Source organism: Pteronotus mesoamericanus, unplaced genomic scaffold, assembly GCF_021234165.1.
Source record: "Pteronotus mesoamericanus isolate MK-2021 breed Mesoamerican mustached bat unplaced genomic scaffold, CSHL_Meso_final contig_163, whole genome shotgun sequence".
Taxonomy (NCBI): domain Eukaryota; kingdom Metazoa; phylum Chordata; class Mammalia; order Chiroptera; family Mormoopidae; genus Pteronotus; species Pteronotus mesoamericanus.
In genome coordinates, this window is record NW_026555064.1 from 18,371,643 (window position 1) to 18,392,235 (window position 20,593).

A 20,593-nucleotide genomic window follows, 5' to 3' on the forward strand; every position below is an offset into this window, starting at 1 on the left:
CTTAGAGACTCCCTAAAGGAAATGAAAAGGAAGCAATGCTTTAAAAAAAAAAACACAAACCACTAGGTAGGGATGTTTTTGAAAATAGGAATGTTGTTAAAACAGTTCTCTGATAATGTGAACTATTCCCTTGGTGTACTGGAACTCCTAGAAGCCTGCTACAGAACTAAATGCTTTTAAGTTTTGCTGATGAAGACTAATTTCTGATTCACCCAAGCGAGTTAAGATAAATATTTTTATAAACTTCTAGATATGTCCCATTCCAAGAAACTATGACACACAAAACCTCTTGCTTACAAAACAGCCACAGTGGGAGTGATTGTTTATACTGATCCCAAAACATTTTCACTTTATGGTGATTCGCTCAGGAATTTGTTGGAACAGAATTAGGATCACAAATTTGCTTCATGCATTTTCCAGGAAACAAGCAGTTCAAAGTCCGAGCCCACCTGCGTCCAGGCTGGGTCTGTGAACGGAAAGAAAGTAAATGGGTGTGTGTGAAGAAAGAACCAAAGGAAATGACCAGGATCCCCCCAACAGTCCAGGCCACCAAATGAAGAAACCAAGAGGCAGTGTCATTAATTAATATATTTCTGCGTTGCAGTTGACATAGGCACTTTCTTCGTGCCGCCTTATTTTCCGTTATGTATTGATATTTTGTTATATTCAGACATGAGTACATTTCAACAGTCTTTTGAAATAAATATCATAAAATAATAGAGATTCGCATAATAAATATTCTTTACAATAAAAAAGTTTAACAGACTTTTGTCTTAAAAATAGTCAGAATTCAACTTTGTGATTTATACATAAAATATACAAAAAGCACCACAATTTGTGGTTAAGGCCATGAAAACACAGAAGGGGTTAGGCGCACTCAGCTGTTGGCTAACCAGGGCCCAGGGCCCAGGGCCCGCGGAGGGGCCAGACGGCTGCAGGCGGCCGGCTTCTCTGACACCTGCGGACTGGTCGCCACAAACAGGAACTTCAGGAACCCAGGTGCCCGCAACAACAAGAGAAGTTTGGTGAATTGAAAAGTGTGCGCTGTGGAAGGAAGGCAGCTGAGTCCTTCACAAACATGAAAGCTAGAATAAGGATCAGCAAGACACAATATATCTCCAATGTGAAGATTTACATTGTGGAGCGGCTCTAACATGACGTACAAAACTGTAACAACAACAACAACAACAACAATAATAATAATACCTGGCATCTGTAGAAGATAATGCCGAAACTAAGAGGCGGGAACTCTGAGGGGCGAGAAGGCAGTGGTTAAAGGGAAATTTGTATGTTATAACAAAAATATAGCCCCCGTGCTACTTAAGGGCCCAACACTAGGAAGACAGCCCTACCTGGAGAGACTGAATACATAGCTTATTTAAGCAATGAAACGGCTACTTCTTTAAAAGCCGATCTGCCTGCTCCCAGAGCAGCCCCATGAAAAAGAGCTCTCAATCTCTGACGCCTGGGCACGTGTGGGACGTGGGTGTGGACGACTGGGGCAAGTCGTTGGCAGAACCAAAAGGCTCCATGAGACCCAGCCAGGGACTCCTGACAGGCTCCGGAGGGCGCGGCAGAGACTCCTATCCCGGGGGGAGCCCGGTGCCACCCCCTAGTCCCCTCTCACGGACTGTCCGAGGAGGGCGGGCGGCCCCCACCAGCCGCGCCTCGGGAGCAGGGGCAGAGAAGGCAGGAAACGCAACCGGGGCGAAGAAAGGGAAGCTAGTGTCTAACAGCATCTCCTCCAACGGCCACGCCCTGGAAGTCGGGTGCCCGGGAGGCCCGCCGCCTCCGGCATCAGGAGGGCTTGCCCCGCGCCCGGGAGGAGCAGCTCTCCGGCTTACAGTAGACAGTGTTGGAGTTCTTGCACCTGCACCCCGGGCGGCGGGCCCAGTCGTAGCAGCCCCTGCACAGCTTCAGGCCCGCCTTGGCAGGCGGGTAGCAGAGCAGGCAGGGCAGGAACAGGGACAGGGCCCCCATGCACAGGTACCGGGGGCAACAGTGGGCCTGCGAGCAGGAGCAAGGGCTGTCCGAGTAGGAGTCGCCCTCGTCGTCGTTGGAGCAGTGGTAGAAGATGCCCTTGACCAGGCACATGCAGGTGCCGTACTCCACCATGCTCTCCGCGGAGCAGAGGCACTGCCGGTCACAGGCCAGGCAGGACGGCAGGGCCCGGGGAGCCGTGCACTCGCCGCACTTGCACTTCCCGCACCGCTCGCAGATGAACTTGTGCTGGGCCAGGTCCTCTTTCAAGGAGCCCTTCAGGTCGTCCACAAGCAGCTGCTTGGGCTGGGTCCGCACTGCCCTTTCAGAGCGATGAGCAGGAACAGGTCTGGCTGGTGGGGACCTTCCCAGCAGGCCCTGCTCCGAAGACGCGCTGCTGTTGCTCCCAGAGCTGGCGGCGCTCCCAGTGCTGGTCGATCTGCTCAGAACAGGGCCTCGGGCGAGATGGGAGAGGCCTGTGTGCCCCGCGTGGCCTGCTGGCCTCTGCTCGTAGTTGTTGTTCACATTGATTGGTATGATTTCATGAGTCCTCTCCTGCTTTTCTTGTCTGGGAGCCGCTCGAGGAGCAGGTCTTTTCACCACCGACGGCCCTTCCGTGTATTCATTGCTGCCTCTGATGGCCTTGATCTGGTCCAGGGACAAAATAGCAGCAGGCGGAATCTCTCTGTCGCAGTCCAGTCTCGGCCGGCTGGCCAGGGCGGGCTGCTGGGTCACAATCAACGAGCTGCCACTGCCCTGCTGGTTTGGGGGATCCATGTGTGGTGGCCTTGGACGCTGGCAATCAGCGGGAACCTGGCAAGCATCTGAAACCCTAAAAGGGAATCAGACATGAGAAAAACAGAGAAAGAGAAAATAAATGACAGGAAGTATTTGGGGGAGAGGAAGACAACCCCTGTCAAGTCGCAAATTGCCTGGAGCACCTGGTAATGATCACCTTCACCAGCAGATGACAGAGATGCTGGGGTCCTGGCCGGAGGCCAGCCCGAGAGAGGCCGAGGGCCGTATCATGGGAGAAGAATGTGAGACGCAGGCAAGAGCTCCCACGCCACAAAAATCAGGCCACTCAACTTCTAAAACGCAGAGTGCAGGTGGCGCGGTGCCTTCCCGCCAGCAGGTCTAACAAACAGTTAAAATGGAGTTCGCCCGTGTGGGGACACGGGGCACGGCCAGGGAGGAGGACGCCCAGGGTCGTTCCACCGGTTCCCCAGAGGGGAAAGTGTCCACTGAAAACCGGCCTGGGTGCTGCTGCGTCTGTGTCATCTGTTTGCTGTTACAAGCATCCGATTAATGATGAGGAAATCGGCCAGCACATACTTCACCCACTAAAAAGGAGACTCCAAACGAAAACGGAGTCTCAAAATGAGAAGTCATTTTCTGGAGCAACCAGAATTTTCAAGTTAGCTCATTATTAACGTACAACCTGCAAATGAATATAGACGAACGCAGGAGTTCCTGGTGTTTATAGCCACAAAAGTGCGCGCGTGCACACACAACTCAATTTACAGCTCTGCTCAGGTGAAAGAGTATCCACATTTGAAATAACGAAAAGAATTTTTTTAAAGATTAGGTAAGGGCTCCCTCATATAACAAGATAATTTTTCATGCATAAATAAGTGTCAGGCCTTTCAAGCAGTCCGAGGAAATCCTGGCCATGTTAATTACCTGTATTTCCTCTCATTTAAAGACCTGTATTTACATGACAGAGCCTGATTTTCAAAAGCACTGCCAACTCTGAATCAATGCGCTGCTTGTAATAAAATATGCACACTGATAAAAAAAATCTGATAAAAATGAGTAACTGCGTTTCCTTACCAATAGTAAGTTATTTCTCATTTATAATGCATTCTTAAAAAGACAAACTACCAAACATAAAAACGTCCCTGTTTTCAGTCAGTTGTGAACTAGAATATTTTACACACAAATTCCTTCCAAAGGCTATAAATTCGACCTCATTCAAGAACGAAAAGAAAAATGCCCATTCTCCGCTGCCACCTTGAGCCAGAAAACACCAGCTTAAGGAATAAAGCAGAAAGAAGCCCCATCACCTAACTCTGGAGTGAAGGGCCTCAGGCTGTCCTATATCCTAACTTCTGGGCCTTCCCTCCCTCATTCTCCCCACGCGGAGCTCGCAAGGTTCTGCTTGATTCGCCCTGCTCTGTACCTGGGACCCACTTGGTCCCAAAACGCTGGGCTCAGCCCTGCAGCGCTCGAGGGCCGGGCTTCCGCAGCAGAGTGTGGGGAAGGACTGAGGCAGAGTCCCCTCGGAAGGAATCGCGCTGGAGGAGGGTTTGAAGAGCATAAAGAAAACCCCAGGCGCGGCTGTAAGCTGCCTTTCCACTGACTGCGGTCCCCAAGTTCCTGCCGGCTGGAAGGTCGATCAGCAGATAAAGAGAAAGTGAGCCGCTTCTGGCTTCTGGTCTGAAGCAAAGCCCCTTGGGCAGCAGGGACCGTCCCCGAGCCACCCCACACCACGCTCACACGCTCTGGGCACACGGTTCGCCCCGAGAAAACACGGTCCAAGTCGATACCTTCTCGGACAAGCCCCTCACATCCTAAGGATCGCCGTGGATTCTCCAAAATCTGTTTGTGTCCCCACCGAAGTGGCTCACAGGTCCCGGGCCGGCGCGCGGCACGGACGGTAAGCAGCGCCCGATTGCACCTGGGCGCGCAGCGGCCTCCCAGGGCCGGGGACGAAGGTGCGGGGCCGGGGCCGCACCGCTGCGCTGCCACAGCGCGGGGCCTGCAGGGGAGCGCGCCCTCTGCGCTCCGAGCCCAGAGCGCTGAATAAATAGTTGACGGAGAGGAAGGAAAAGGAAAAAGTTATGAATGAAAACAAGTTCTCTCCCCCGCTCCAGCGGGCTGGGGGCGGAGGCGGAGGTGTCCATGACTCGGAGGGCGGGCTGCCCTTTAAAGGGGCCGTGCCCTCCCCGCCGCTCCGCACTGGCACAACGTGGGGCTCGGGGCGGCGGGCTGGTTCTGTCTCGGGGTTGATGCGACTCCTGGGGTAGGTCTCCCAGCGCGCGCGCGCGTACACAAGCGCGCGCACATGAGCGTGCACACCCCCCCCCGCCAAGCGCGCTCCGGGCCCTGCCCGGTGTCCGGTGGCAGAGACCCCGCCACAGAAAAGCCCAGCGCCGGCACAAGTAAAGAAGCTCCTGGCCCTCCAGGGAGTAGCCCAAAAGCCTCCTCGAATCCACCTTTCGAATGGAGCTGTTCCCCAAAAGGACGCCGGGGCCACGGCCTCGCCTCTGCAGGAAACTGGGAACCGAGACCCTGCCTCGCTGTCCTCCGCCCGCACCTGCCACCCGCCCGCTCCACACTCACCTAGGCCGCGGCGGTGGCGGGGGGCCCAGGTCCCGGTGCGGGCGGCGGGCCGGCGCCGCATCAAGCGCGGCGGGGCGGGCGAGGGGGCATGGCCCGCACCGCCGCCGGGCTGCAGCGCTCCCCGCGGCCCCCTTCCGGCCGCGGAGCTCACGGCTCCGGCGCGGACCGCTCACAGCTCGCCTTGGCCGCGCGGCTCAGCAGCATCCACCTCTGGGCTCTTCTCCGGCAGCCCGTCCAAGAACCGGAGCGCACTCCCTTCGGGGGCTCTGAGTCCCTCTGGAGCGGCTGGGGAGCGGCGGCGAGGACTGTGCGCGCCGCGCGCGGACTAGAGGGCTTCTCGGTGCCGATCGCTCCTCCCGCTAAAGGCAGTGGTGGCGACGGGCGAAGATCTGCGTCCCGGACGTCCGAGCCTCCGCGGCCCGGGACGAGTTTCGAACCGGCGTCTACAGCGGGACCCAGGAGCGCACGCCCGCGAGGCCGAGGCCGCCGCTCCCCGGGGGTGGGAGCGGGCCTTTTACCCGCTCTTTAAGGGGGGCGGTGAAGGGAGCGAGGTTGGGGGGCTCTCGGGAGAGGAGGCGGGGCGTCGTCCGGCCCCGCGCAGGTCCAGGCGCTGTCCCGATCCTCGCTCTGCGCAAGTGGGGCGCCGCGTCCCGGGCGCTCGGGTCCTGGCAGGTCAGCCTCGCAGGCCAGCGCTCGCTCCCGGTCCTCCGACGCTCCGGTTCCTCGGCCGCGGTGCCTGCTGCAGGGGATTGGAGATAAAAACACATTAATCCCCCTCTTTCCAGGCGCCGGGACGCGGGGCGGGCCGCCCGCCGCCCGCTGCCATGTGCAGGCTGTTGGTGCTGGCTGTGATTGACAGGCCGGCGCAGTCGGCGTGTCAGCAGCGAACCAAAGTAACATGCAGTCCTGCACGTTTTTTGCCGAAGTGCCTTTGCCCCTTTGGAATGCCTAGGAGTTCAAACAGCGTTCAAGCAACGCCTCTGCGCATTGGAAATCAATACGCAGGGACGGGAAATTCAGGTTTTAAACAATTGCTTCGCCAACAATGCCTAAACAAACACGCACTGGGTCCACACGCCGAGTGCCAGCCCCTCTTCCGCACAAACCATCCAGTTTGTCACACAGCCGACCGTTTCAGACTTTAAACTTGTTACTGCTCGGATAAGTGGGAAAATAATCAAAGGGGCCCTGTGGGTTGTTGTTTTTTTTCTTTTTCCTCCAGCGATCGCATTTTGCTTTAAGAGCACTGGTTTTAGCAGTGGGAAGGCTACTGGTAATTTGACTTGCAGCAACCAGATCTAAAACGAGTTCGAAGAAACACTCAGTTCCTTGTAAAAGCCAGCATTTCTCACCTAATCTTTCCTAAAACGTCTACGGAAGGAAAGGAAGGAAACGGCTCTTACCTAACGCAAAGGTTGGAAATTGCTTTTCAGGCACATTTACAGCGGCCGTAGCTGTGCCTTCTCCGGGGCAGGGCGCTCTCTGCTCTCCCTCTGCACACCGCCGCCTGCCTCGCAGAGCGCTCCCACTCCAGCTCCGCACAATTTCAGCAACTGGCCTCCACCTCCACCTCCGCTCCGGGACACGCCTCCCGTGATATCATGTGTCAATCACATGGGCTGCCCGAAAACCTGGAACAGGATTTCCCCCACAGTCGTTTCCTCCTGCGTTGTGCGTGCACCGACTTGGAAACGCTGCCCTGGAGACTCGCGTAATAAACATCCTCTCCAAGGACGCCTCTGGAGATGCTGCAAACGCAGCGGCCGTAAAGGAAACCTTCACACTCAGGCACTTCACTTACCGATCTCTTAAAAGGGTATGGACCCCACCCTTAGAGCTGAGTTAGAAAGTAATTTTGAAGAATAAAAGATTTTTAAAAGTTGTACGTGAAGCCATCACTTCTGATCAGCTAGAGAGAAAATGCATATTGATATAAAAAAGATAACAGTGTTACAGTTCCTATTTAAAGCACAGTTCAGGATATATAAAGTCTGAAAGTTCAGAGGGTGGACTCCCTACTGCAAATGCGTACAACTATGTGTCACAGAGGTGAAATTTCCTGCTGTCGATTTCATACTATTTGCTTCATCTCGATTTGTGATATAATTTCCCCAAAATCAATCAAATTTTTAAAATTCCAAATGCCTTCAATTTTGTAATATATTTATATACTTTTGCAAAGAAAAAAGTCCAATCCATTTATTGTTTTAATCAGCTAAATGGTAACCAATTAAAATGGAAATAATATACCAAGAAGTTTTATAATTCTTACTGATATATGACATGTCATTAAAAAAAATCACTTTAATTAATAGGAAACTTACTTTTTGTTTCCTTTGAAACTATTGGATTTTAGATATTTGTTATACAAACCATGTACTTAATGCTGCAGTGAGGACAACTATATACGAAATGTAAGGTTCTGCAGGGACTTTTAAAAGACACTTAAAAACCAAAAACACATAGTAAGTGGAAAGGAAATATTTTTTCCAGGCACCACATGTAAGAAGTAGCTTAAACTTTTTAGGAAAACAAAGCCAACAAAATAAAACTCCAGAATTAAATCCTATATAAATTTGAGTATCGACATTTCAGTTCAAAATAATTTTTAAAACTCCTTAACATGGTGAGTAATTCTGTTGGAACTGTTTTTTTTTCCCCCTATGCTAGACTTACAAATGTTTGTGCATTGAAGGTGCGTTTGAAATTACCCCTGAGGAACCCCAGGCTCCACTAAGGCCTCCAGCAACAAGAAATCATCGCTAGAAAGCAACAGAAACCAAGGATTGAGCCAAGAAGCGGCATATTCACTCTGTTAAAAACTGTAGTGAAACCAGCTGTCCGAAAGGGTAAAGTCAACTTTATTTTATGTATTTTCTATTTTTTTCATAGACCTCATTCTACTGGGAGATATAATGAACTTTAATGAGGGCGAGGGTTCTTGACCATTACGAATTGATTGGTAACAGTCAAATCAGAACTGGAGTATCACCTCAGGGCAGCTTATGTGGTGGCTCTTTAAAGCTGTCTCCCCAGCCATCAGCACAAACCTGGCTACGACATCTGTTCACCAATATGATAAAACCAGGAGAGGGAGCACCGAGCACCGTACTTCCACAAATCCCACAAAAATACATTAGAAAGATGTCTATTGCAAAGAAACTGCAAACTATTTCAACCACAGGCATCTAACATACAATTTCCATGAGATTATAACTGTTAAGTTATAATAACATATAAAATCCATGCCATGTTCTCTATAAGACTATCTATAGCATGGGTTCCATTCTAGTTAGAAATCAAATATTATGCTGCACAAAGTTGACCAGTGGCCCTCTACATCATTTAGCACTAAAACAGATCCCTATGATTTTCTTTCACTACAAGATTACAAAGAAATACAGGTATAGCCCTGCCGCCCTGGTCTAGAAGACATTTAATAAGCCTGCCTTTCCTTTGGATTGCCTGCAATTATAAGACTTTGTGGAAATTCTAAATTTTTAGCTTAAAATAAACACTGTTCCCCATTTAGTAAGTTTCGTTACAGTGCAGGCTACAGATGGATAGCTGGCGTGTGAAATGTTCCTGCAAAGGAAAAACAATGTAAACAAATACCCTTAGGGAAAGCTTGCAATGATTTTGAGTTCGCTATATTAAGGTAGGTCTACAAGATGGAAGGGGAGCCCTGACTTGTTCTTCACTTTCATGTGAAACAAGATCAGCCATCTCTTCCATGGATCTGATTTTTGAAAAAAAGAATAAAATAAAATGAAAATAAAATCCAGTAATTCCATGCAACTACTGGTGACTTAAAAAAAAAAAAAGTGGAGTACGGAGAAGCTTAACTTATTCATGTATCTATTTGCCAAAATAGCAGACCTCTAATGTGTTCCAAACTCTTGAAAAATAATACGTTATTAATTCTTGTAATGTGTCTGTAGAGTCATGATAATAAATACAACTTTTTATCTTGTTGAGAAGCAAACAAGAAAAAAAATCACAGAAGTTGGTGAGTTAGCCTACAAGTATCTAATAAATCAATGAAAAACCAGGAATGGGAACTAAATGTTTCCTTTTAGGGAAATAGTCACTATATTACTATACTTCCCAAGAAAAGCTGGCAAGCATAGGGCATTTTATTTTCAGTTTCCTTTTGTAAACACTCTTTGTAGTTGACAGAAATAGACCAACATATTCTGTAAATTTTCCATAAACATTCTCTTCATTTTCATGAGCGAAACTCTCATCTTGCCCTGTTTGAAATACTAAGGTTCTGCATTGGTTTCAAATTCTGGAAGTGGGCAAACCCAACAAGACACTGAGTAAATCACACTGAATGAGTTGTGGAATCCCTGCCAGCTCTGTCAGTCCACACCTCGCCATCTGTGTCCTGTGTCACAAGCGGCTCTATTTTTCTACAAGTTGTAAGAAAAGAAAGACACGCATAGGGAAGAGCTCCGAATTGGTGCCTAAGTGTTATGTCCCTTTACAGAGAATCAAAGTGACAAGTTCAGACAAACTGCTTCTCTGCTACACAGCAAGGATCTTAAATTAAATACACATGGTGAGATTGTATAAGGACACATCTTTGTCCTGGTACAAAACGGTCTTCATTTCTCTGTAGCCAGTTGAGGAATAAACACTGTCTTCTCTTCCATGACAGTAAATGTTTCTATGTAGCCCTCGCTTGCTCCTCATTTTCAAAAGAAAACGAGGTTGCCCCTCTCTTCTGCTGACTTGGTTTCGGAAACCAGGAGTGGAGTAGCCTTAGAACGACCACCTGCTGTCACCTTCGATTCCAGTGAGCAAAAGTTACTAGTCTCTCATCATTTTGATTCCCATCTATTGCCATCTTCATCTTCAGAGACAAACGTGTAAGAATCTCACTTAATTTAAACATGTAGCTGCCCCTAAAGTTAGAACAGTAAGAAAACAAAACCATGTTTTCATTAAAACAAAAACTTAAAAGGCTTGCCCACTTTAATCTTTAATTCCTATTGAAATAACCAAAGGCTATAGTTACTCCTTTTTATGGGAAAATAAAAATAGAATATTTATTTGATGAACTGGCTTGAAAAAAGAAAACATAAAAAACTTACAAGAGGTTTTTTAATAAAAAAAGAGAATCGATCACATTTTCTTCGATTTGCAATTCTCTTGGAGCGTTTTAAATAATTCGATTTATATAAACATGTCCCGTGGTCTGTAATAATCGGTAGGATTCATGTATTAAACTCTGAGCTCTGACCACATCCTTCCTCCATGTCCTGATCTATAACTTCAGCTAATGTACCATATTGTCTCATAATGTCCCCACGTCCAGTATTATAAATATGAAAATTGATATGGTATGGGGAAAAGATCAGCAGATACAGGGTCAGATGATATGAAGTTCATGTCCCAGCTTTGTCACTTTCTAGCTTGGTGACCCTGCTGAACACCTCACAGCCTGCTTGCTTGTCAGGAAGCTGAAGGAGCAACAATGTCTTGCCTTCCCAAACCACACTGCACTCGCACTCCATACATAGTGCTTTTTAAGCTTTACAGCTCCGTACAAATTCCTATATGTCCTCATTGCCTCAGACACACCGTACAACGAACAAATGTTCCAAGTCCCCCGTTCTAGGTCCTTCATCCTCAAATAATAAATTCATTTGTCTTATCATTGTTTCAAATTAATTCAGTTTTCCTTTTGTTTTTCTCAGGCTGAACCCTTAGGTTTAAATACGTAATGGAATACTGTGTGTGTATAATAGGACAGCTCTCTGCTCATAATTTGAGGTTATGCAACTTAATGAGCCTTGTTCACTTCAATATTTACCTGGAATTTATAATCTTTTACATTTTACTTCTAATTGAAATAATGGTCATTGCAAATATTAACAATCACATCTATAAAACTTGTAAACTCTACCATCATTAAAAGTAAAAAAAAAAAAGCAAATATGTGTTTTTTTAAAAAGTAATTGAATAACAATTTCCAAGTTGAAAATAAGTAGAAAAGTGAAAAAACAGATGACCGTCGTACATATTTTCCAGAAGTGCATGCCTGCTGCTTCCTCTCACCATCTCCCAGAATGTTAATGGTGACAACAAACATGGCAGACACGCTCGCAGGCAGTTTCTGTCACCCGCCAAAGTATTACACGAATCTGAAGGTTCTGCATTCGTTTCTAAAATGGGTAGCAGAAGCTGTGTCCTACGGCCAACGCTGCCAACTCCAACGGAAGCCCGGGAAGCGCCACCTATTGTTGGGAGTTGGTCATTTCAAACTTCAAAGCCTGGAGAAGGCCCGGGAGCCGCGGAACTGGGTGCCCACGTGGATGGTGGGTTGGGCCCCGCCCCGCAGTGGGCTGATGTCCGTGTTCTGGGCGCGCGTGAGGTGGGCTAGGCTGAGCCGAGAGGTGTGCTAAGTGCATTTTCAACTGGCGATATTTTCAGCGTTCGGTGGGTTTATCAAGACGCGACGCCACCCGTAAGCCGAGGCGCCTCTGCACCGTTTCTAAACGACCGCTCGGAGCGGGGAAACGCCCTGCGGACACAGCAGGGCCCGTGCGCCGGCTAAAAGGCGGCAGCACTGCTCGCTTATCTTTCCATTGATGCTGGGGCTTCCGGTGGGCTCCGAAGGCGCAGTGCTTGTGTGTGCCTTTTAGATTCCTCCAGAAGCATCCGCAAGCGAAGAAGATCCCAGGTGGTCCTATTAGGCCCGCTCCACGCCTTGTTTCAGAACTCAAACCGGCAGAAGAGGTGGGCAGTCCTGTGTTCTTCTGGAAAGGCCGCGCGAGCTGCACGAGTACTTGCAGCGCGAGTACCATGTTGAAGGCCTGAACCTGCCTTTGAGTTCAATACTGTATTGGGGATACCTAATACGAGAAGATACCAGAGGTTTCAACCAACAGACACCTGGACGTAAAAGGAAAGGAGTTGTGTCCCTTATTAACACCCCTGCCCTGTGCACGCTCGTGTGCACGCGCGCGCACACACAGGTCAAGTGCAAACAACAGGACAGCGCGGCAGGCCGACCAGGCCCGGTAAACGCAGCTCCCAGGTGGGCGAATGAAACCTAAACCACCGATGAGTGCGGTTTACCTGCGGGTGGGATGCAATTGCGGGGAGGGGGCGTGCGGGGGTGGGGAGTGTCTTCCCGTGGCTAATCCATTAATCTGCTTGCCCTGTCCCCATTTAACTGAGACAGCGTGATACACACACAAACATGATCATCATGCTTTAATTTCTTTTCCGTGTGGCACCAAAATGCATGAGAAACCAGCTTTTCTTCTGACTAAAAGGAACGCTGTGTGAGCCTTTCCCTGGGGCCATGGCCCTGCGGTGCCTGTGGCCCCAGGGGAGGTGTCTCCCGGGAGAGGAAGGCTCCGCGCCCGCTGTGCTCCAGACCCTGCCTTCCGCACTTCTCCTGCCTGATCCTCAGGCCAGGAGGGCCCCATGCGCAGAGCCGTTGCCTTGGCCTTGAAACCGTCCACCGCAGGACTGTCGGCAAGGGGCGCCTCCTGCCTCTAAGGGATTCCTGGCGAATTAAAAGGACTCTATCCAGGAAGGTGTTTACTAACAACGGGGAAAAGGCAACTGTCAGGAGATGCACTTTCAGTGCTTGTACGGTTTTACTTTTTAACGTGCACCTGCACCTTACCCAAGCTTTATCTTTTATACGGACACCAATGGGCACCATGTTTCTCGCCGCCACGTGAACTTTCTTTCCCGCGCAGGCTGCAGGGGAGTCTGTGGTTGCCTGCTCCCTGGGGCTTTGGGTTTGCGGGTGAAGGAAGTGAGGGGAGAAGGAGAGGGAAAGGGAATTCAGCAGCATGGAGAGGGGTGTCTTAACTGGTGAATAGTCTCAACAGAAAGTTATAAATAGTTAAAAAATCAGTGGAATAAATAGGGGGTTGGGAGGAGGAGGGATCAAGCAAGAAAGAAAAAGGACTCACGGACATGGACATCGGTGTGGTGGTTGCGGGGCGGGGCCAGGAGGTGGGTGGACGTGGAAGAGGGGACAAGGGGGATAAATGGCAATACAGTAAAAATGAACTATTAAAAAAAGGTAGACTTATGCCTTGTCACTACCCATGAAAAACTAAAGATCCAAAAAGAGTAAATTTAAATCCACAGTAGTCTGTTGTCCCGTAATTATTTAATAGAGTCATTCAGAGTTCCGCCTTTTATTTTGAACAGTGACCTCTCTACTGAATAAGAATCACGTCTACCGGGTCTGAATTATTGCAAGTTCTAAGTGGTTTCTGAATTAATGAGATTAATGAGATATTTTTTACACTGTCCAGGGAACCTGATCCTGGGGTAGGAGCTTTATTAATGAGTGGCCCAGCCCTCGATGACAGCGTGCCACTTGATGGGCGTATGTTTACAAGGCCCTGTGCAAACATCACTAATTGGCTCCCGCTCGGTTCGCCCTGACAGGAACGATCCTGCAAATACACCGCCCAGCGGTCCGCCATCGTTAGCAGAGGCCGGGGTGGGGGTCCCTGGAACTGTTCCTCATGTAACAGTGGCACCGAAAGTTGACGCAGCTGCCATTGGTTTGAAGGATGTTACAGGCTGACTTCGAACATGCTGTGGGTTTTGTTCCCATTGCAAACCATTGCAATAGGCAGTCACAAAAAAGCAAGTCCCATGAAGTTTTTGGCTTCCCAGTGTCTGTAAAAGTTACGTTTATACACGCTGCAGTCTATTAAGTGTGCAATAGCATTATGTCCACAAAAACCACGCACATGGCTTAATTTAAAAATACTCTACTGCTAACAAAAGCCCCCCATCCTCCGAGCCTTCGGCGAGCAGTGAGCTCTTGGCTGGCAGAGGGGTCGCCTGGAGGCTGGTGCCGCTGGCCAATCAGGGTGGAGGTTGCAGAAGGTGGGGTCGGGGCGGGGGGCGGCTGTGGCAGTTTCTTAAAATGAGGCAACACTGAAATTCGCCTCTTTGATAGATTGTCCCTTTCCTGGGTGATTTCTCCATAGCATGCGATACAATTTGATAGCATTTCATCCACAGAACTTCTTTCAAAATTGGAGTCAAATCCTGCTACTGCTTATCATATTAGGAATGTTTGTTGTCATTCAACAGTCTCCAGAGCACCTGCGCCAGGAGCAGAGTCCATCTCGACAGCCGCCTTCTTGGCTCACCCGCGGGAAGCACCTCCTTGCCCGTTCCAGCCTGATCCTGAGACTGCAGAGGTGGCGCCGCATCTTCGGGCCCCACTTCTAATTCTAGCTCCCTTGCCACTCCCACCGCATCAGCAGTTACTTGCTCTCCGGTGGCCTTGAACCCCTCAAGGTCATCCATGGGGGCTGGAAGCAGTCCTGTTCTTTCAGTCCCGTTCGTGCTGATATTCTGGCCTCTTCCCATGAATGGTAAATGTTCACGGCACCTGGAATGTGAATCCTTTCCAGGGGTTTTCAAGCACTTTGCCCAGATCCATCAGAGGATGACTACCTATGGCAGCAGGCGCCTTGTGGGACGTGTCTCTCAGATAACAACCCTCGACTGTTCTCATTTCAGGACAAGGTGCGTCAAGAAGAGCTTCTACACTAACAGTGTGGGCTTCCTAAAGCGCTGATCACTTTTTTTTAAACATACAAACTCATCGATAGCTTCCCAGTGTCCCCAGGCTTGCATCCCAACTTGGCACGGACTTGGGTCGCCGTGGTCTGGCCCCTGCATCTAGGTCTCCAATGCTGCAGCCGCACTGGGATTCTTAATAGCTCCTTGAAGGTGCCCAGGTTCATCCAGCCTCAGAGGCTTTGCCCGTGGCTTCTCCCTCAGTTACAGGATTCTGCCGTTCTTTGCACAGTTTTGCACAACTGTAATTAATCATTTATTTACTTTGAGTAATTTGTTTAAGACCTGTCTGTCATTGTGGGCTGTGAGGCGTGTAGACGTGGTGTTCATGGTCACCGCCTGCTCCGGCTCCGGCTCCGGCCCCGTGCGGCCCTGAGACTCCGTCCGTGGATGTGTGCGGGCCAACGAAGGTCTCTCCTTGCAGGAAAGACTTCATTCTTTGAGGATGGAAATTCAGATTCATTCTGTGTTCTGTAACAATCAAATCATCAAGAACTGTTCGTGTATTTCTCCATTCAAACATATTTTCATCTTTATTTTTTTGGGGGGGTTCTCACTGTCTCATCAATAACATAGGGAGAATATCTAATCAATCCCCTTCTCACATTATTGGGCTATTTCCATAAAGTTAAAAACACAAAGGTAGAAAGTGAAACGAACCACAACATAAATTCCAGATTTGGGATTTTCACAAGTCAGGAGAACAATAAGTGATTTAATAAGTCGGCTGTTTCCTTCCAGATTAGGGACAAATCATGAGGGTGCATGGCCTACGACAACCATCCAATCAAACATTGCTCATCTGTTGATTTCTAACATTCAAGAAACCCAGGAGAGATCCGACAGTGGAGTTCTTTGTGTTTCTTCTCTAATGAGCATTTGGCAAGACAACGAGGTGGAGAAAAATGTTCCTGAAGGCACAGAGTCCAGTGTCACTTGCTTACAAAGCGACCATTGGGACCTGAGGTGATTGACCATCTGTTTTCAATTGTGGGTCAAGATTTCTTTTAATCCAGGATGTAATTAAATCCCTGGTATATACAGAGATATCTGTTTCACGTATATAACTCCCGAGATGTTTAATTATAAAGCAGTTGCAGTCATTTGTACAAATCAATTCACATTATGTGATTTTGACATCAGGTTTTGCGTGGTTTGGAAGGAGCCGTCGGGGGCGCTGAAGTGGGGGCGGGTGCAGTAAAGGAAGGAGCTGGTCTCCTCCCCTCCGTTTTCCGGTGCCCACCAGGCCGCTACCGAATGTCGCCTGGTCACCCAGTCACCCCGTATTGGGAGAGCAAAAGGCCACCTGGTCACACCTAGGCACGGTGGGCTTGCAGTCACCCTATCTAGGTCTGAGTTATAAAGGGATTCCTTACATTCTTCATTGAAATAGGAGCATTTTCTTTACACTACTAATTGTATAGAGCAATACTACTTTAAAAATAAAAAACCCTAACCCAAGGAAGACAGGAGAAATAAAAGATCGTGTTCTTCATGTTATAACGTCTGTGCCCTGTAAGCTCCTCTTCTCAGGTACCTGGGGTGGCCTCCCGATCAGGGGAAGTCTGAGGCGGTTCTTCGGGGCTTCATTTCCTCCACCGAGGCGCCCGGGGACGCAGCCCCTCCGTCTCCGACGGAGCCGCTGCGCTGCCCGCCTCACACGGCTGCTCCTCCCGCCGCCCGTGGAACCTGCTTCCCTGGTCGAAGCGGCCGGGCCGCGCAGGGTTCCCTCGGCGGGGCCGGGGGTGCCGCAGGGTGGCTGGCTGGCCTTCGCTGTCAGTTGCTGGGAGGTCACCCACACCCTCGGCCTTCCTGAGTGGCCCGAGTGCTCTGGTGTCCCCGGAGGGCCTCAGCGGGGGCCTGCCCCCGAAGGCACTCCCGGTGGGCTCCTGGTGGCTCACCTAAGCGGGGGACCCCGCGTGGGGCTGGCCACACCCCTCGTCTTGTTGCGGGGCGCACCAGAAGGACCCGTCCTGTGACAGGAGAGTTGGCGCCAGGGTCCTGCGGCTTACGCGCAGCCTCGGAGGACGGGGGACAGGCGGCTGGGACGTGCGCTCAGCCGCGGGCAGGGACCGGCGGAACCTCCCGACGTGGCACAGCCGCCCGGAGAGAGGCTCTGAGCCGGGGCTCGGGTGGGCTTCCTGGGCTATCAATATCCCACGCAGGTGCTGTCGCACATCGATGCCAGCAGGGGGACGTGTCCCCAAGGGCGTGGGAGCCTCACATTTGCAGTGTTCTGGGTCCCAGGTTTCAGCCTGCGCGGTTCTCCTAGGGGGCTGGTTCTGCTCTGCGCCCTCCTCCTCTGATAAACACTGTCGTGGTGGGCCTCGCGCTTCCATGAGCTCTGCGGGCTACCTGAACAATCGCTGACGTGGAGGGGCCGCGGGGACACCCAGTGCGTGGTCAGTTGAAGGGAAGGTGGCCCTGGGGCACCCCCACCCCCGAGTTCTGCGGGTGTCAGAGTCTGCGGGGGGCCGGTAAAGAAGACCAAGACTACCCCCCATGTCCCTTGCAGGTCCTGTGCCATGAGCAGTTCGCAGTCAGTGTGCTGAGTGGACACAGCTGTCCCGCTGGTCGGTTGTGGGGTCAGGCGGCTGGAGGAGGAGAGGGAGGGAAAAGCAGGCTGTCCTGATGGAGCAAAAGAAGGGGCCAGGATGTGACTGTCTGGGGAAGACAAAGATGTCCCCTGCCCCTGGCAGGCCTGGAATAGCCTGGTGGCTGTGGGGACCTGGAGAGCCCTGGGGAGGGGAAGGGAGAGGTTTCCTGTCAAGAACCAGAAGCTCACAGGTGGGGAACCAAGCACTGGCTTGCAGGAGAGAGGTCTTAGCCGAGGGTAGCATCACCTGGCATGTAGCTGATGCTCCGTAAGAATTTAATGAGTGCGTTGACGTTTTCCAAACAGTCTTACATACACTCTTGTGGTAGGAAGATTGATGTCCCCCCCTCAACGCGTCCATGTCCTCACCCCTCAGACCTGTGACTGCGTTGTTAGGGGGCAAGGGGAGTTAGGGTCGCAGACGGAACGAAGGGTGTCGACCCGCTGATGAATGTGGGAAACTCAGGAAGGTCATCCTGGACATCAGGGCGAGCCCAGCGCAATCACAGGTGCCCTTACAGGTGAAAGAGCCGAGAGCCCAGGAAGTCAGAGGGGTGCATTGTGGGAAAGACTCAGCCAGCCATTGTTGTCTGTGGCCACAGGAAGAGCCACGAGCCACTGCATGTGGGAAGCCTCTAGAAGCTGGAAAAGGAGGGAAAACAGATCCCTCCACCCCCTTTAGTCTGCAGAAATAAACACAGTCCTGCCGGCATCCTGATTTTAGTGGTGTGACGTTTATTTTGGACTTCTGAACCCCAGGACGCTAAGACAATTTGTGTTGTTTCAAGCCAGTAAATTGGAAAGCGATACAATCATTTGGTTTTACAGATAGTGGAATTTAAATTAAGAGGTATTCAAAAAATGAAGATAAAAAGAAGAGACATAAATCACCAATATTAGAAATTAAAGATATTATTATAGATCTTGCAGTCATTAAGAGAATAAGGGATTACTATGAACAACTTTATGCTTATAAAGTAAACACTTGAGAAGAAGTTGAATTTTTCAAAAAGCAAAATTAATCAAATTCAACCAAAGTGAATAAATAATCTGAACTATTTTATGCCTTCAAAGAAACTGAATTTTATAATGAAAAAGCCCAAGAAAAAGAAATCTCTACACTGTCCCCACCTAAGAATTCTAGAAAACATTTAAAGAAGAATTAACCCCAGTTTTATACAATTTCTTCCTGAAAATAGAAAAAGAGAGGACACTTTCTACCTTATTTTATGAGGCTAGTATTACTCTCATACAAAAACTAAAAAGAGTACAAAAAAGAAAACTATAAACCATTATCTCTTATTAGGTTGGATGCAGAAATCTTTTAAAAAGATAGGCAGATTCAACCCAGCAACGTATAAAAAGAAGTCCATACCTTGACCAAGTGGGACGTATTCCAGGCTTGCAAGACTGGTTTAACATCTGAAAATCAATCATTATACTCTGGGTTAAAGATGAAAAATTACATCATCATATCAGTAGATGCAGAAAAAACACTTGATAAAATCCAGCACCCATTTTATGATTAAAAAACCCCACAATTCTCAGCCCATTAGGAATGAGAAAACTCACTCAACTTGGTAAAGAGTAGCTCCAAAAAACCTGCAGTTAATATCATACCCAGGGCTGAAAAAGCTGTGCGCTTTTTCTCTAAAGCTGGGAACTAAGGAAAGACTTCTATTCTGACTACTCGCACTCAGCATAGCAATGGAAGTCCTAGCCACTGCAAAAAGTCAAGAAAAAGAGATAAAAGCCATACAGATTAGAAAGGAAAAACCCCCAAACTGTCCTATCTGCAATGGCATGACTGCCTACAAACCAAGTCCTGGAGCTAATAAATGCGTCCGCGGAGCAGGGCAGGGGATCAACCCACACAAATCGACTGTGCTTTCATATAGGAGCAATAACATGTTTTTAAAGTCATTTAACATCTTTTGACTAAATCATATTTTTACATGGGTCAAAACATAAAAGTATAAAAATGTGGACATGCTCCCTCTACCTAGCCCCTAACCCTCTCCAACGGAGAACCACAGCTATTATATTCTTGAATATCCCTTTTAGAATTTTTTTTTTACTGCTCACACAAGGGATTATGAATATAAATCTCTTTCATTATTTTATATAGACAATAACATATCCTACACACCATTCTTACCTTGCCCTTTTCACTTAACATAATATCTTGGAGGTCTTTTCATCCCAGCGTATAAACAACTTTCTCTGGTTTGTGGCTGCATAATATACTGCTACAGAGAGATCATAGCTTACTACAAACTATCGTCCTGAGGATCGTTCTCGGTTTTTGCTATGATAAGCAATAACCCAAGGAACAGACTTGTTCATCCTTGCAGGAACTTATCTGCAGGATGAACTCCTGGAAGTGGATCGGCAAGGTTTATGGAGCTGTCATTTTTTTTTGATATTTTCTAATCCCATCCGTAGAGATGGCATGATTTTTCACACCCGTTAGGACTGTTCAGGAGAGTTTCTTTCCTCCGGGGCCTCCCAGGCACAGTGTGTCATCAAGCGTTTGAAAGGTCGCCAATCAGATAAGTTAAAAAACGGTACCTAGGTGTGGTTGTATTTGACATTTCTCTGATAGTAGCAGGAGGGTGGAACATCAAACACAGGCTGGATTTCCTTTCCTGTGAACTAATTGTTCAGCTCTCCACTTATCTATTTTATTGTATTTTCCAAAGACTTATTTTGAATGCATTGGTATTTGCTACTGTTTCTTTGTTTTACAATTTGTTAATTTCTGTTTTATTTTTATACTCCGTCCTTTTGAATTTCTCAGCATATTATGTTGTTCTTAAAATGCTTAATTTGTTTTCACTCTTTGTTTATTGATATAAGCAGGAGAGGCTACGAAGTTTCCCTCTAAAAACTGCTTTAGCTATATCTTATATATCCGGACACATAGGTTGCCATTCCTTGTATTTTCTGTATATTATCTCTATTTCAAATTGTATTTCCTCTTTGAGCCAAGAGTTGCAGATTTTATTGGTTGGTTTGTTTTCTGCTTTTCATTCCTAGGTAGTAAGGGTTTTTATTGTTATTAATGTCTGGGTTGCTTTCATTTGT

At 48.7% G+C, this 20,593-nt stretch overlaps 1 protein-coding gene across 2 annotated transcripts; it reads right to left on the reverse strand.

Annotated features, from left to right (window-relative positions):
- Positions 1-573: 573 nt before the first annotated feature.
- Positions 574-6,974, reverse strand: SPRY1 (sprouty RTK signaling antagonist 1). 2 transcript variants are annotated; one of them, XM_054563399.1, is made up of 3 exons: positions 6,729-6,974; positions 5,326-6,064; positions 574-2,812 (listed from the first exon to the last, which is right to left on the reverse strand). In XM_054563399.1, the coding sequence occupies exon 3, from the start codon at positions 2,755-2,757 to the stop codon at positions 1,798-1,800; it is 960 nt and encodes a 319-aa protein (XP_054419374.1). In that variant the 5' UTR covers positions 2,758-2,812; positions 5,326-6,064; positions 6,729-6,974; the 3' UTR covers positions 574-1,797. The 2 variants fall into 2 exon arrangements, with proteins under 2 accessions (XP_054419374.1, XP_054419382.1); XM_054563407.1 differs by lacking the exons at positions 5,326-6,064; positions 6,729-6,974 and adding an exon at positions 4,530-4,792.
- Between the last annotated feature and the right edge of the window lie 13,619 nt (positions 6,975-20,593).